The following is a 17,384-nucleotide window of genomic DNA, read 5'->3' as shown; positions in this document are numbered from 1 at the left end:
TCAAATGTAATGGTGGAGGGTTCAAAAGATGTTGATAGATGAAGCTGACAACATCCAGAGACGTGTTAGGATAGGCTATAAATTGAATATCCCCTAAAACTAAAATTTAGAGCTGTGGTAGAAAAGAACCATAGTGACACGCATCTTATGGTCAAATCCTTTTGATTCTTCTGATGGTCAAAGACAACTATTTAGGCTATATTTAAGTCATGGCGCTCATAGAAACACTTCAGTTAATTTATTACAAAAAGGGTCAATATTTGAACAAGAATCCATGTTCAGCAGGTTCATTTGGTTTAACTTTGACATTAATGGGTGATTTATTTCATATTTAATCCACAGACTTTAGACTACAGAGCACTTGAAGGTTAGCAAATAATAAAATGTCAAGCTATTTTAATTTGTATTGTGACTGAAGACAGAAAGAAACTATGTCAGGTGGCCTGAATTACACTGATAACCTCTTAAGGCACATTTGTGATCTCAAACTCATAGCCATCTGAGCATGCTGGAAAAGTCATTGTGTGAAATGTCTGTTCATTATTCAGCTGCAATTAACTGTTCTTTCACTAAACACACTTTCATAACAGTGAAGAAAGCTAAAATAGAGAAAAGGCTTTTGTAGTTTTACATGCACATGGTTTTGCTAAAAAGACTACTTTTCTATATACATCTATATATTGATGTGTGTCATTTCTGTTAATGTTTGGGGGAAAATTGCCTCTTTCTTACTCTGAAAATTAGCTTATTCTGAATTAGACATGGCAATAAGGCTTTATTCTATAGTGTTTATTATATTAGCTTAATTGGGTTAACACATTTACATATACCACTTTCATAATTGTGATAGATGAATGTTTTATGTGCATGTAAACTCAGTTCATAGGCAGAGCAGTGATTCACTGGTTTAATCCATCTTGCAAAACAGCTATAAGGATAATTCACATTAAAAGTCTGAGAAAGAGACAAGTTTAAAAATAGGCTAGACTAGAGGGTCAATTCTGAGTGATATGTGGATGTTTTGCGCTAGACGCTGAGCTATATTTATAAAGCACAGAGCAAAGAGAGGACAGGGACAAAGCTAGAGACAGAATGATGAACATCCTTAAACTGTATGTGCAGACAGAAGCTTGAGGCACTGGGGGAAAAAAAACTGTGTGAGCGCATCTGAGAATAACAGAGTTGGCTAAAAACCAACTCAAACTCATGTCAAATGCGATATGATGTGAAGCAAAAAAAAAAGTAAAAAATCATATTCTCTGTCACATCATGTTAATGGGGAAAGATGATGCATTTACTTAGTGACTTTCAAATGCAGGAAACTTGTTAAGGTAAGGGTATTGTATAGCCTATATTTCGCTGTCATTCTTCTAAGAAACACCATACTTAAGTCATCAAACATTTTATCACACAAAACTGTCAAGATTGCCTCAGAAGACTTGGAATATAGCAGAATAGTAGCAGAATATAGTAGAGCCCGACCGATAAAGGATTTTGAAGGCCGATACCGATACAAATATTTGTTGGTTTTGAAATCCGATATTCCGATATATCGGCCGATATATTTTTTTTTTTAGAAACGCGCAACAAAACATTAACAGATTTCCCTAACATTAGTTATTTGTAGTTATGTATGAGTTTTAACTAAAATAATATGATAATGCATTTTAAAAAGAAACTTGTTTCTTTTATTGTCGCAACAGAACAGAGGAACCAAAGCTCATTAATGTTAACGTTAGTGGTCTTCCACTGATGATAGTGGCATTAGCTAGCTTTGTGGTTAACAGGGACGGTGTAGAGTGCCCTTTGGTGGAAAAACTATACAACTCCAACACTCATGACATGTTTAAAGCGTGTTTCGTCCGTTTTTATTTTATTTTTGAAATATTCATTTATTGGCCATTATAACTGCCGATACCAATAGTTTGGAAAATGTGTAATATCGGCCGATAATATCGGTCTGCTGATATATCAGTCTGGGTCTAGAATATAGTAGAGCCAGACCGATATATTTATATCTTGGCCTGTTATATTGAAAATGTATGTTTTACAATTTGCAGTATGATGTCATCTATTGTTAAATTATGGCTCATCATAGACTAGCTAACCACAAAGCTAGCTAATGCCAATATCATCAGTGGAAGACCGCTAACGTTAACATTAATGAGCTTGGAAACCACAATTAACTTTTTCTGCCTAAATAAAGAATTGATTACTGTATTTATAACTAGCATATCTCTAGTTACAGTCCCTGCATTGTAAAATGTAAGTTATACTTGCGAGGAGTGAACATTTAGACAGAGAAAAAGTATCAAACGTATCTTGTGCAGAAAAGTTAGCTTTTCTTTTACACGTGTGTGAAATCCAACAATATTTAATTAAAAAAATATATATATATCGGCCGATATATCGGAATATCGGATTTTAAAACCCAAAAATATTTGTATCGTATCGGCCTTCAAAATCGTTTATTGGTCGAGCTCTAGAATATAATAATATAAAATTACATCACTGTATGTATGTAAATGAGCAACTTGGACATTCTACAAAATATCTTATTTTGTATTCTAAGGAGGAAATAAAATAAAATGGTTATGGAATGGCATGAGGGTCAGTAAATACCACATTTTTTTATTTGTAGATGAACTAACCCTTTAAGCAACTGTGCTCCAAGGAATGCTGTCCTAAAATCATGCATACATCTAACTTCACCACTAAATGTGGATTGTCACTGAGGGGCTATGCCAGTCCCGTACATTTGTTAAGCTGCTTAACCAAGTTTCACTTGATTTGGTCTCTCTTTATTCAGACAGTTCTGGCCAGTGCCACACAAATAAGGCATGGCCAAAGCTCAAGCTAAAAGCAATGGAGAATGGGAACTGAACTGAATTCATTATGCTGGCAACGGACACATGCTAGCTCAACTAGGGATGCAGACGCTTGCAGGTGAATCTCTAAAATGATTCAGAAGTCTTTTTGTGTGTGTCAATGAAAGATGCATAAGAAAGACAAGAACAGAGAAAGACAGCTGCATCTTCATTTCTGCAATAAAATAAAGATGCCAACACTTGGACTTTTGTCACTTTTTTTATGATCGTTACTTTCAGCTTCAAAGAATCTAAGAAAGACAGTGCACACTCTTGATGCACAACCCTTTTAAGACTGGAGATGAAATGGTGTTCTAAAAATACAATAAATAAATAACATGATGAAAAAATATGACAAACAGAGGTTTGATGTGGTACATTTAGGTCAGGCGATGGACCAAATCCCGAATTAGTGGTGCTCATCAAGCCATCACACATGCTACATACATGCTCTTTTGACTTGGACCAGTAAACATTCACCTATCACATTCATAAGCACACCTTGGCAACACCCTGGCAACCACCTTGCTTTCCTGTTTTCTGCATTGCTTCTGACTTCATCCCTGATGAAAGCACAGCTGTATGTAAGGACAGACCCCGAGGAGGGCAGCACCCTAAGGCATAAGGATTTGCCTTTTCAAAGCAGATTACGTGTCACTGCTGACAAAATCTAAGAAACAACCATCATCTGAGGGAGAATATGTCAGACATGAGTCATGACAACATCCAAGGACCTCAATTCAATCAACCAATAACATTTCAGACAGAATTCACCACAACCAATCATATTCCCGCACACCTTCTAACCTCTATGCAAACAGACAAGCAAAAACAAAAACATTCAGTTCATCAGCTTATGTTGAAAGGATAAACCACCGTAATACTACAAGGTTGAGAGATTGTGATTTTGTTGCTATGCAAAAACTGTGTCTGCAAAAACAGATGTATGAGGGGTGTCGGTGGTGCAGTTGATTTTAAATAGACCGTTAATCAGGGGGATTATGGGATAGCACCCCCACTGATGAGAGCTAAAAGTACACGTCATCTGTTCAGGAAGAGAGAGAGTGAATTAGAGATAAAGATTCCCCACACAAGATGCCAAGTCAATCACTTCATAACGTGTCATTTGAGGACGAGGCAATCCAGAATGCATGGCATCCAAGATGGAGGACAGACGGGTCAAGAGAAATACCGATTAACTGTATGATTCATTCAATCCCAAACAGTTCCAATTAAAATACACAATTGACCTAAATTTGTTATGTGCTGCGCAATATATCAAATTTCTCACAATATAACAAATCGTGATACGTATATCATATCATATTAGCTTGAGAAATTCTGTCAGTATTCATGCATCACACACGACCAGCATTGGCCAATAGTGAGACTACGTGTGACGTAGCTCTACGCTATCACACTACGTTAACTGACTAGAGGCTCATTGAGAAGGAAGTGAATAGTTGAAATAAAGTCATTATTTTTGTTGGTTTTTGCGCACAAAAAGTATTCTCGTCGCTTGATAATGTTAAGATTGAGCCACTTGGACTATTTTAACAATGTCTTTAATAACTTTGAGGCCGGCAAGTTTCAATCCCTCAAGAAGCCTATGGACTAGTATGGAGGAATGATCCAGCTCTCAGATTTCATCAAAAATATCTTAATTTGTGTTCTGAAGATGAGCGAAGGTCTTACGGGGTTGGAACAACATGAGTGTGAGTAAATAAATACTGACAGAATTGTCATTTTTGGGTGAACTAACCCTTTAATACCTGGTGTACACAGGGCCAGAAATAAACTATAGGCTAGTCATCCAGGATTGTACTTTACAACCACAAAAATCAGGCCATTCCTGCAAGGGAACTTATTTCAAGACTGGATTCCTGGAACAGTAAGCCTGATGGTATGCAGATGGCTCCAGAACACAAGAGCACATCTGTTCTTCAATCAGCCAAAGAGAACCCATGTCACACACCTCCTGATCTGAACTGGCTCCCAATTGCAGCAAGAATCAAATTTAAGGTTTTTAGACGCTGGCTTTCAGGACTGCCACTGGAACAGCACCTCCCTACCTCATTTCACTCCAACAAGCGTACGCTCGTCCTGCCAGCTAAGGTCACTAAATTAGTGATGCCTTGCTGTTCCTTCATAACGAAGTAAAAAGTTACTCCCCAAAACTTTCACCCTGTCTACTCCTCTCTAGTGGAATGAGCTGCCAACCTCGACCCAAACTGCTGAGACCATCACATCTTTCAAGAAACAGCCCTTCTGAAAGCACTTAACCACCCCACTCCCAAACCAATGCACTTGCACACACACACACACACACACAAAGAAAACTTTCCTTTTCTGCATTTCTCCTTTTCTCTAGCTTGCTTCCTTGTTGTCAAATTGCACATCATGAATATAGTTGGGTCTATTGCTTCTGTTCCTCTCTTGTAAGTCGCTTTAGCTAAAAATGTAAATCAGAACATCCAAAACAAATCATTATCAATAATTAAAAAAAAAACATTAAGTAAAAGTATTGTCCACTATTTTTAAACCTGTATCAGCTAGACAAATCCACTTTCCCCTTGATGTACACACTTCTCTTGACCACATGAACTTGTTAACATCAGAAGCATTCAATTGTAATATATTGATTAAGAATGTAGTTGTTGGATGGAGTTAGCTGACAACAGAGAGCATATCTCAGCGGAGACTGATTCTACAGTAACATTGACACACTGGCGGCCTCTTGCTGACCGCAATGATTTGATTTAGCTTTCTTTTACGGCTGTGACGCAAGCCAAACCTCTAGCTGCCCCTTGTCATAAGAACAAAGTGACAGTAGATAAAACCCAGACCTCTTTCATCCTGCTTTCTCCATAAACTAAAAAAGATTCCAAGATAAGCTATATCCGTCTCTTTCATCAACAACTTGTGTTCTACCTCCTCCATTTCTTAAAATACCCCTCCACAAGCCCTTGGAGTCAGACTATGTGATGGGGATTTGTCTGTACATGATCACTGGAAAGAGAGACCCTTTCCAACACACATAAAACTCATAAGCTCGATTATATCTCTGTCAGGAGATACCTCAATCTCAATACGCTTGATGCATCTCCATGAAGTCGAACGGTATATTGTATTATACCGATTTCAGCAAAGCCAGTTGACATCTAGAACACTTATACACCGATGACCACCAAGAGAGGAACATTCAATGATTATCAGCTGTGAAAACGCAAACCACTAAAGCCTAAAGGAAAACAGGAGGGGTAAACATTACTGTAAACAGCTTAACATAAACTCACAAAGCTGATATGCTCACAGCCTTTCCAGAGAACTTGGACTGGATGTTTTTGAAGAGCCTGCAGTAAAGAGGCCTCGTCTTACTGAACTCCTGCCAAGTTTCACTGGGCTTTTCCCTATCCAGCGAAATTCACGAATAAGAAATAACTGCACTGCTGACAACACATATAACAAACACTGCCCTGAAGTACACTCAAAAACCAAACATCCCTTTTATTTGCTTTAGAAAATAAATTATTCATAAAAAGAACAATCAACACTCATTGTTCTCACCGTTGACGGTTCAGATAGACCTCAAAGACCCATTGTATCAAATAATAAGCCATAATGTATTGTATTCAAACAAACAGTTTTCAAATAATCTGCACAGCTGCCCACTGGCTAAGCAGACCAAGATAAAACTGATTAGGCCTAACCTCTGAATCTTTGCTTTGACATGTCGAACAGAAAACAGAGAGCAGAATGTGATCTAAACTGCATGACATTTTTGAGAGGCTGAGATTAAAGAGATAAGAGTAAAAGGGTTGGGGCCGAATCGGGGGTGCTGAAGTTAGAAGGAAGATCTTAAGATGAAGTTCTGAGAAATGCTCATTTGTCATCGGTTTGGCAGCTCTAGACTCATTGCAGCCACCTCCAATAGAGCATTACAGTGACCACCCACTTTTTCAGTGGTCTTGGTTGATGAAGTATCTTTCTTATACATTTGCTCAAGTGGAATTTTAATAATTTCATGCATGAAAGATATAAAAGATCAATGTACGAGACATAAAAAAGCATTGCAAATTATGCAAGCATAATTTCATATATTTTTATATTACTTTTAATATTTACCTTAAATCACCTTCATGTTCACAATCACTTTCATCTAGATTCTACAAAGTAACCAAGATAAGTATTTCACCTGTAAACATGACACTCTGTGTCATGCATATGAGCTTATGAAATACTTTTACAGCTGCCAAATACTACAACTACAGCAGGTTCAAACATATATTATGTGGTGTTCTGTTGGCAGTTTGCCTTATCTCATCATCACACAATCATTATAATCACACCCGCACAAACCAACAAAGTGCAGCTAGCAGGCTAGATCACCCGGACATATTCAGTCGTGCAGCACAACTACTGCACAAAAAAATTCAGGGCTGAGCCTTTTGGGAAACGCAGCCCAGATCGGTTTTGATTCATGGAAAAGATCCGACTCTTAAGAACAATTCGTTCGAGAAGCGAACTGAAGACTCACTCAGTTCAGAGCGTGTTAGTTAAAGCTTTTAAAAACTGTCCAGCTTCTTCAAATGTCAGTTACGTGCTTCTCGTTCAGTGCCCAGCAAATATACAAAAATTAAGTCTGTTTATATAACGGATACGGATTTATCTAAACTGAACATCATAGGAGCAGATACATCTTTGACTCGGATGCTGAGTTAAAAACGGTAGTTGTTAGTTCATCACATGCACAATGCATTAAAATAAAAGGAAATGGTCAACCACAGCTATTCCTGAAAACTCCAGCAAACCCACGCTGCAAATTAACAGCATGTCGCTGTTAACATCGCATACTAACAATATTAAAAGGCGTTGTAGTGTCAAGCATAAAAGCTACTCACCGCACGAGAGAGAAAACTTATTCCCAGTCAATATTATTTACTCGGGTTGGGCACTTCCATTTATGAAAGCAAAATCTCACTTCTCCTTTCTGCGGCTCGTGTGCTAAATAAAACTATTAGAGCAAAACGTGTAGAATGTCAACACCACAGACTTTGCTACGCGAAACCATCCGGAACGACAGCAACGGATCAAAAATCATGTGTCGTGCACTCGTACAGATTTGTAGCGCTCCCTCACAGCCGCCACGGACCAATCACCAGGCAGCGCTGTGGTAGTGGGCGGGGTCTTCTCGTTTCGTCACTCCCCTTGACTCCTCTCGAGGCTTGTCTAAAACGCATTGTAGTGTACAGGGGCTGACATTAATACTGTATGTGCTCAGCTGTCAGGGTGAATCTTAAGCTGCTTAAACAATGTGTCTGTTGGAGTTTTCCATATTTGAAATAGGCCAGTGTGCCTGTAAGCTACATGAAACCTGCACACCATAGAAAATAGCCTAGTAGCCTACAAGCTGCAGACTACTGACCATTGTATACGCTAATGGCGGTTAGTTCACCCAAAAATGAAAATTCTGTCAGTAATTAATTACTCACCCTCATGTTGTTCCAACCCTGTAAGACTTTCATTCGTCTACAGAACACAAATTAAGATTTTTTTTTGTTGATTGAATCAGTTTAGCCTACAGTAAATAACTTTAACATAAACTAAGACAACATGCAGGCCCAGGGACACTATAAACTGGAGTTAATGGAAGCATTTTTTTAAAGCTTTTTAGACAATGTGGAAGTATTAATTAAGCTTGAAATATCCCATCTTTTTCAAAACACACAAATGTATTATTTATATGTATTGATATAATATATATATATATATATATATATATTTATATAGCAGAATCAGCATGACCACATTAAAGTTTGAGCACCTGATTTATTTCTAGTCTTCCTTTTGCGCTCATGGTGGTTAAACCTGACCTTGGTGGTTCATCAGTCCAGTGCCTTGTAATGTATTGTATAATAGTCTGTGAGGCTGAGTGCATCCAGACAGGCTTGGACAGTGTAGCACAGACACCTCCACATGCATCCTCTCTCTCAGCTGCTGCTCGGCTCATCCTGTAATTATGGCTGTCATCAACAGCCCCCGATGAGAAGCTATATTTACTGGAGCCCTGTACAAGCAGTTCTCAGGCTCAAATGAGCCTGATACAAAAGCAAAAGCTCTCTCCATTCACTTACAACTGGTATTAAACAGGTTAGCTGGTGAAATACAAATGAAAACAGTAGGTTCTCTAAGATGAATCAATAAACACTGAAGGAATGTGACTCATTTGAAACACTCAAATACAAAGACATCTTATTTGTATCATCACTAGCATTTATAGAGGCTGGACATGCTGTTATGCAAATTAAAATCTAGAACCACTTATCATGTTCAATCAATCTGTCTTGGTAATGCGACCATCTTCCTGCGCATTAGATTTACACTGATCAGGAATCATCCACACACGTTTGTACAATTCTGTTAAACAAACTTGTCTTGTGAACACTTCCATTCAGAGGGACAAACAGAAATAGGTTACGGCATGCCACTGAGGTCAAGAGGTTACAAAAAGCTGCCAGACGAGCGCAGATGAAGATCAGTATGTGTGAAGCTGTTGACAAAATGATCACTTTAACAAGGCAGATATATTATATACTGCCTCTGTAAACAAGACTTATGCAGAAAAAAAATTCAAGGTATTCAAGTCATTATAAGTGTAAGGGACGGTCAGTAAGAGCTGTCCTTGTAAACCTCACTCCCCTAGCCTCAAGAGGCGCACTAGCAAAAGACGCTTCTAACGCTAGAGACGGCAGCCCACGATTAGAGTTTGAGGGCCCTCAGAAAACTTCTAAGGGGGCCCTAACTTCCAAAGATGACCTAAGTTCAAATTATTTAAAATAAGAAAAATAAAAAACATTAAGCAAGCTAAAACTAATAAACATGTTTAACATGTTTCTTATTTTAGGTATCCCCAAAGATATTTCTGGAAAAATTAGGTAGCATAATTTTGAAAGTACGATTTCTAGGCCTGAAAATGTCATAAAAATTAATACAATCTTAAAGGGATACTACAGTTTTTTTTTTTTTGGAAATATACCTATTTTACAACTCCCCCAGAGTTAAACTGTTGAGTTTTACCGTTTTTGAATCAGTTCAGCCGATCTCCGGTTCTGGCGGTACCACTTTTAGCATAGCTTAGCATACATCATTGAAGTGCACAAGACCATTAGCATTTCTCCCAAAAAAAATTACCAAAGTGTTTCGATATTTTTCCTATTTAAAACTTGAGCATGAGTGCAGCAGGCGCGATGACTACACAAACTTAGTCCCGGTCACGTTGGAAGCTGGGCACTATTTTCAGGCGCTGCGTCATAACATTACGCCTGCTGCACTCATGATACGACAGTGAAGTTTCCTGATTATTACACAGGAATGAGAGTATAGTTCCAAGTCATATCAGCCTAGAAAATCGCAACTTTACATTTTCTGTCTGTCTTAGTGCACGATGTAACTATAGAAGAGTCAAGTTAAATAGGAAAAATATCGAAACACTTAGAGTAATTTTTTTGGGGGGGAGAAATGCTAATGGTCTTGCTAATGGTCCGGAGATCAGCTGAATGGATTCAAAAAAGGTCAAACTCAACAGTTTAACTCTGGGGGAGTTGTAAAATGAGCGTACTTCAAAAAAAAAAAGTATCCCTTTAAAGCTCCTTGGGCGTTTTTATAATGAATATACATTTTTCTTGTCATACCAAGCTCAAAAAGCATTTTTTCAGGTAGAAATTGTAAATTAAAAAGATTTTTTTTTCTTTAAATCCTTACCAAGTAAATCACAAACAACTTGAAAAGTCATATAAATTCATTATAAATTCATTGGTTAAAAAAAGATCCTGAAATTTAGTTTACAGAAACTAGGAGTGTCATGCCTTTGAAAATCGTTGGAGTCACAAGGTTGAGGACTGCTCTGGTTTAGCAGAAAGCATAATATTGTGAGTTTTGCATGGAGTAGGAGCCAATCACATTTCCTTGTAAAATGTATAAACCTAGCTCTAAGTAAATTGTCAGGTGGGCATACATTTTCCCTTAAACCCTTTGAAATGCTGCACCGCAAAACGTGTATATTTCATGGAGTTTGAAGGCAGTCAGTAAGCCTACATTTTTAAATTATAGACTGCCATGCCCTGTGGCTGATCTCCTGCCTTTGGTCCTATAATGACAGGCTCTGATGCAGGTAGCAGCCCATGGTGCCGCCGACCCACACAGCTGTGTGTGACAGGCAGGTGTTCAGTATTTCGCTATCAGCATTACAGCTTAATAGAGTAAGATTGAGATCATGACATTATAAATGGCATAAATATAAAAAATCAGCCTGGGACATGGTGTTCCCAGTTTTCAAACTGAATGGTGCGCAAATCTGTCATCAATGGCCAGATCAGAGTTTTCACCCACCCTGCAGCACAAGAATACAGTCGTAGCCTCGTGTTTGTGGAAGCTCCCCTTGTTTGGTCTAAAGTAGGTCAACAGACCATCATGTGGCAGTGAGGAAAAAGCACACCGTATACAATCATTGTGCACGTGACGCCTGAAGTCTTTTCAAAAACACTACTCTAGCAGCTCAAAGAAAGAGAAGAGCAATCCATGTTCTTTTCCTCTCACCCTGAGGGTGCACAGTTTGTTCTGTGCGCTCAAGGGCACGTGCCCTGAGTCGCAGTGACCAGGTCATGGCTGCTTCCTTCTTCTGACACACTTTCTCAGAGCTGCAGTGAGAGGGACTACAGCCTCCAGTCAGCATAGGCCCAAACTTTCCAACAAGCAAAAGACGACATTCTATAGTATGGAAAGAAAAATACTGTGGAAGTCAATGGGGTCCATCAACTGTTTGGTTTCCAACATTCTTCAAAATATCGTCTTTTGTGTTCACCAGAAGAAAGAAATGGTTACTGGTTTTGTAAATGATGACAAAATGAATTCTTTTGGGTGAACTATCCCTTTAAGTGGATTAGAGCCCGACCGATAAAGGATTTTGAAGGCCGATACCGTTTTAAAATCCGATATTCCGATATATCGGCCGATATTTTATTTATTTATTTTTTTTAAACTGGACATGATAGTTATCTTTAGAAAACATAATGTCTCTTTTCATTGCTATGCCGATGATATGCAAATCTATCTGCCTCTGACCTCTGATAATAAGCATGCTCGTAGTTGCTTATCCGCGTGTCTGGACGACGTAAAAGCATGGCTCTCAAATAATTTCCTGTTTTTGAATTCAGATAAAACAGAAGCCATTGTTTTTAGCCCCTCCGAAACAAATAGACAAAACTTACAAAATTTTGAATCTTTAAACTTGAGTACCTCATCTCAAGTGCGTAATTTAGGTGTGATGATCGACAATAGTCTGAAATTTGACAAGCAAATTGCCTCTGTAGTGGGCTCTAGCTTTTTCTACTTACGCTCTCTCTCTAAAATTAAATCTTTTCTCTCTACTGCCTCTTTAGAGGTTGCTGTCCATGCCTTTATAACATCGAGGCTGGACTACTGCAACTCTCTATATTATGGTGTGGCTAAGACTCAAATTACACGTCTACAAGTCGTTCAAAACGCAGCAGCGAGATTCCTGAAGGGATGTAAAAAGTTTGAGCATGTTACACCCCTCCTGAAATCCCTACATTGGTTACCGGTTCAGTTTAGAATTGAATACAAAATTCTATTGCTTGTCTACAAATCACTTAATAATCTTGCACCACTTTACTTATCGGAACTACTTCACGTGTATACCCCTAAACGAGGGCTTAGATCTGTAAATAAATGCCTCCTTCAGATTCCCAGAACCCGATTGAAAAACAGGGGAAATAGAGCGTTCCAAGTAGTGGGCCCCACATTGTGGAACAAACTCCCAACTCAAATTAAAATGGCTTCTTCCTTATCTGAGTTTAAATCTGCTCTGAAAACTCATCTATTTGATGCAGCTTTTAACATGTAATTGACTTGTACTCACTGATCCTAAGTGATCACTGTTTGTTTTATTGTGTTTTATTGTAATTTTTGTACAGCACTTTGGTCGGTTACCAGCCGGTAGTAAATGTGCTCTATAAATAAACGGAACTTGAACTTGAACTTGATAGTCACAAATTTTGTCATGCTTATTTGAGTTAAGAGAACTGATGGGGGTGATCTTTTAATTGTTATTCAAGCAATGTATGTATCGTGAACAATTCAACGAGTGTTGCCAACAGGAACGGTGTAGAGTGCCCTCTGGTGGACAAACTATACAACTCCAACACTCATGACATGGTTCAAGCGTGTTTCGTCTGTTGTTATGTCATTTTTGAAATATTCATTTATCGGCCAATATAACTGCCGATACCGATCGTTTGGAAAATGCCTAATATCGGTCTGCCGATATATCGGTCTGCCTCTAAAGTGGATTATTGCTTTTATAAAACGATAGCGGAAATATTATTTAAAAAGACTGCAATACAGTATGGCTGTGCTGTATCATGAATAAGTCACAGCCGAAGGGTGTTGTTAGGCACAGCGTGAAGTGGACTGTATTATAAAAAAGATCTGCCATAAATAACATGTTATTATTATTACTATTATTACACAAATTATTCTTAACTGTAGGTGATATGTAGATATACAGAAGTGGCATATTGGTATGGAATTCAATACGATTTTGAACAAGACTCATCCAGTCTTGTTTTGTAATCTGGTAATATTGTTACCGTTAAACGTGTCTGTGGAGAATCGAACTGTGTGAAATGATCAGTACTACATCACTCTCAGCTTTATCGGTTGATGGGTGCCCGTCATACAGCCATTTAGAGCTACAATTGTCTTGCTTTGCTGACATAGACACTGTCACTGACATCATAGATATTCATTGGCCGCCGTGGACATTTGTTGCAGAGTGATGATGACTGAGCACATTGTGTAGTGATCACAGTGCCAGTTCTGATCCACAGGCATACAGATAACATCTCCACCAACGGCTCAGTTAAAGCCAGACTATATACCCGTAAATCTCTCCCATCCTGCAGGAATCAATACACGGAGCAGCTCAGCGTTGAAATTTAATGCCACAACATTAGGCTTTGCTGAAGCCTCTGAGGGGATACGGTTTCTCTGGGCTGAGTGCGATAGATCAGGGGGGAGTACAAATGGTTTGAAATCCGACACTGATGTTTTGCATGCGCGCTTGATTTGATTGACAGAAAACATGATTAAATCCAACTTAAATGCTGTTCTTAGCAGCTTTTTGACACCTCACAGATTCATTGCAGCAACATCATGTGAGGACTCCCCCCAATCAACACAAGTTGCAAAGACCTTTAAATTGAAAAACATGTCACAAAGTTTCAACTAATTAATTGTATGCTTCACAAACAATTGAGCAGAATATTTAATGTTATAGGTACTGCAAAATCAATGCAGTTGATGACAACTCTAATTGTATATTGATGAAATCAGGAGCGAAAGAACGATTCTTTCTTCCCTATTGTGTCGACATCTGAGTGAAACGGCTTCTAAAGCGAGAAAACATTTAGGACAGGACTTGATTCTGTTCATTGGGAATTGATTGGATGGTTGGATCGTTGCGGTTTGCTGGTGCCGGCGTGATGTCACAACATTGTTCAAAAATTTTAAACAATGTTGTGACATCACGCCCGTTTCGATTGTGAAATGCAAAGTATCGTCAAGTTATGTTTTACTCATAAATTGAAAAAAAAAACATATTTTGAATCAAAATATAATGTTTTTTTTTTCAATTTATGAGTAAAACATAACTTGACGATACTTTGCATTTTTATTTTTAACAAGATTCAGTTGTCACCATGACCCAGGTCTGGTAGTTTATTCTCAGCAGTGCTCATACTTCATTTCTGAAGGATCATGACGCTGATGACTGGAGTAAAAATTCAGCTTTGCCATTGCATGATAAAATTACATTTCAAAATGTAAAAAAAAAGTCATTTAAAATTATGATATTTTGCACTATTACTAATTTTACTGCATTTTTGATCAACAAATCATTGATCAATGGCAAGCAGACACACTCTGTCAGTTCAAATCTAGACTAAAAACACATCTCTTAGGCCTAGCATACACATGCCACACTATAGCCTTCCATAATTCAAAATTAGGCAGCATAGTTTAGATCAGCCGGAACCGCACGTCAATCCTGATGTACTTGGTACATCATAAGAAGGATGGCGTCTACGCTAATATTAGTCTCTCAGTTTATCCCGAGGGACCCTCTATGGTGGACCTGCGCCTGGACCCATCCCGACTCACCGACACAACAGCCATCGGCACTGATCCTCAACAACTCGTCTCCACACCAGCGTGATTACTTCGAACTTCCAAACAGATGGAAATGGACAAATACTCTTGATGTTCTGATCCAATTTGACTTGTAATGCTGCCCGAATCACACACTGTTCCTTCGTTGGCCAGAGGAGAACTGGCCTTTAACTGAGCCTGGGTTCTCCCAAGGTTTTTTCTCCATTCAATCACCTGATGGAGTTTTGGTTCCTTGCCACGGTTGCCTTGGCTTTTGCTTGCTTAGTTGGGGACATTTAATATTCAACAATATTGATCTGTGTTGTATTATTTTCATGTCATCACCGTGAAGCTGCTTTGATACAATCTGTATTGTAAAAAGCGCTATATAAAAAAGGGGACTTGACTTGACCTGGCTTGGTGAGCATAAGAGACTCAAAAGCATAAAATTCTTACCAACCTCAATCTTTTGTGTGTGTGAAAGCATGTGCAGATTTTTCTCCTTGCTTAAACACAAATCATAGCAGTTGTGCTCATTTTAGCAATGTCTCAAGCACTAAGAGAAAAATTTGCATTACATTCATCTACTTAGAATGCCATTAACAGAAAAAGCAGAAGTCATTACATTCTCGAGTTATTAAGTGTTATTTGTGCTGTTCCAAAGAGTCACAGAGAAGTAAATTCTCTTCAGAATGTTTATAAAATTCTAACAGTATGTTAATTTATGCAAATGTCACAAACAGGACATATGTATGCAATCCAGAACATCGACCAGCATCCGAACAGCAGATGAACATGTTTCATCATGCACTACCTTCAAAAAATCCCAAATGGGCGGCTGCAATGTTTCAGTTTTACAAGCACAGCTGTACATGCTCAAATCATAATATATCTGAGTTATCAAACAGATCTTTGTACTTCAGCACAGCCAGGAGTTATACAAGAAGAACGCCCACTCGAAACACTCGTTATTATGTTGAGATATGACACATAAAAACAACATCTCCGTAGCGTTCACTCACAAACACGGCCTAAACTTCCCACCCCGTCCCAGCATGACCCTACCGTCATCATCAAAGATGTCCTCTGCCTCCTCACGCACCAGTTCTTTTATGATATCCTCCGTGATGTCAGAAAAGGCCATTCCGTCTTATCCTCTCTTGCTCTTCTCTTTTGCTTAAGCGTCTGAGCAGCAACTATACTGTAAAATTAAATCAACGTTTGGACTGTCTTCCCCCCGGGCGAATGTAAAGCCCACTGTCAGCTTGAGCCTGAGCAGAGAGGCGAGAGGCAGTGGACCGCTCTGAGCTTCTACTCACTGCACCAAGTAGAGTGTGAGTATGTGTGGGAGCCCACACCATCATGGCCAAGTTTCATCAACAGGATGATTTCATAATCTCCTGTGTGAGTGTCAGAATGAGGGAGATATTGTGTGTGGTAAATATGCTTGCGAGTGGTGGTCAGCATCCTGGTGCAGTGGATAAGACACATGGCTTGGGTGTGAGAGACCCAGGTTTGAATCCACTGTGAGACACCAATGTGTCCCTGAGCAAGACACTTAACCCCTACACTGTAAAAAAATATTGATGGTTTAACTTAAAAAAGTAAGTAACTTGCCTTAAAATTTTAAGTTGATTGAACTGGAAAAAGTGAGTTAATACAACGAAGAAGAATGATTTAATCAACAGAAACTCAAAATAATAAGTTATCTCAACTAAATAAATTATTATAAAGTTGATTTGACAAAAGAAAAAATGTTGTGATAACAAATCTTGAAAATATTTTTTTTTTACAGTGGGCGTGCGACCTTTGACAAATATAGCAATCGTAAGTAGCTTTGGATAAAAGCGTCAGCTAAATGAATAAATGTAATGTTAGGATGATGATTTCGGCGATAAATTGCATAAAATGTAACACAGGTTTGTGTTCACAGGTTTCAGCCTCACAATACAACCATTAAAGGTCAAGAGAAAGATGACCTTTTTTTAAAAGGATCCTATTATAGAACCTTTAGATAGCATCTAAAAAATTGTGCATGTGTTTTTTAAAAATATATTTGATACAGCAATCATTTATGGTCTAGTATGATGTAGGAAAATATGGAACTTATACTCCTCAATTTAAAAAAAAGAAACACCTCAATTTTATTCAGAGGCCCAAACTTAGCAAAAATATGCAATTTAGTGCAGCTGCTGACATTGCTATGGCCATTGTATGGCGCTTGTAAATCAATTAGATCTTAATTACAGTACAGCAGACTACTCACTCACAGTATGTAATCTGCATATAAAT

At 38.4% G+C, this 17,384-nt stretch overlaps 1 protein-coding gene across 3 annotated transcripts in view; it reads right to left on the bottom strand.

Annotated features, from left to right (window-relative positions):
* ripor2 (RHO family interacting cell polarization regulator 2) overlaps positions 1 to 16,424 on the bottom strand; it is a 48,282-nt gene extending 31,858 nt beyond the window's left edge. The window contains exon 1 of one of the 3 annotated variants that reach the window (XM_089123319.1): positions 16,158 to 16,424. In XM_089123319.1, coding sequence (XP_088979445.1) covers positions 16,158 to 16,236 — 79 coding nt within the window. In that variant the 5' untranslated portion in view covers positions 16,237 to 16,424. Of the gene's footprint in view, positions 1 to 7,768; positions 7,975 to 16,157 lie in introns of those variants that run through there. The other 2 variants (XM_039680676.2, XM_039680677.2) reach the window with 2 other exon arrangements.
* Between the last annotated feature and the right edge of the window lie 960 nt (positions 16,425 to 17,384).

The sequence above is a fragment of the Pimephales promelas genome, chromosome 18 (assembly GCF_988280905.1).
Source record: "Pimephales promelas chromosome 18, fPimPro1.hap1.1, whole genome shotgun sequence".
Lineage (NCBI taxonomy): Eukaryota > Metazoa > Chordata > Actinopteri > Cypriniformes > Leuciscidae > Pimephales > Pimephales promelas.
This window is presented reverse-complemented; position numbering and strand designations above follow the sequence as displayed.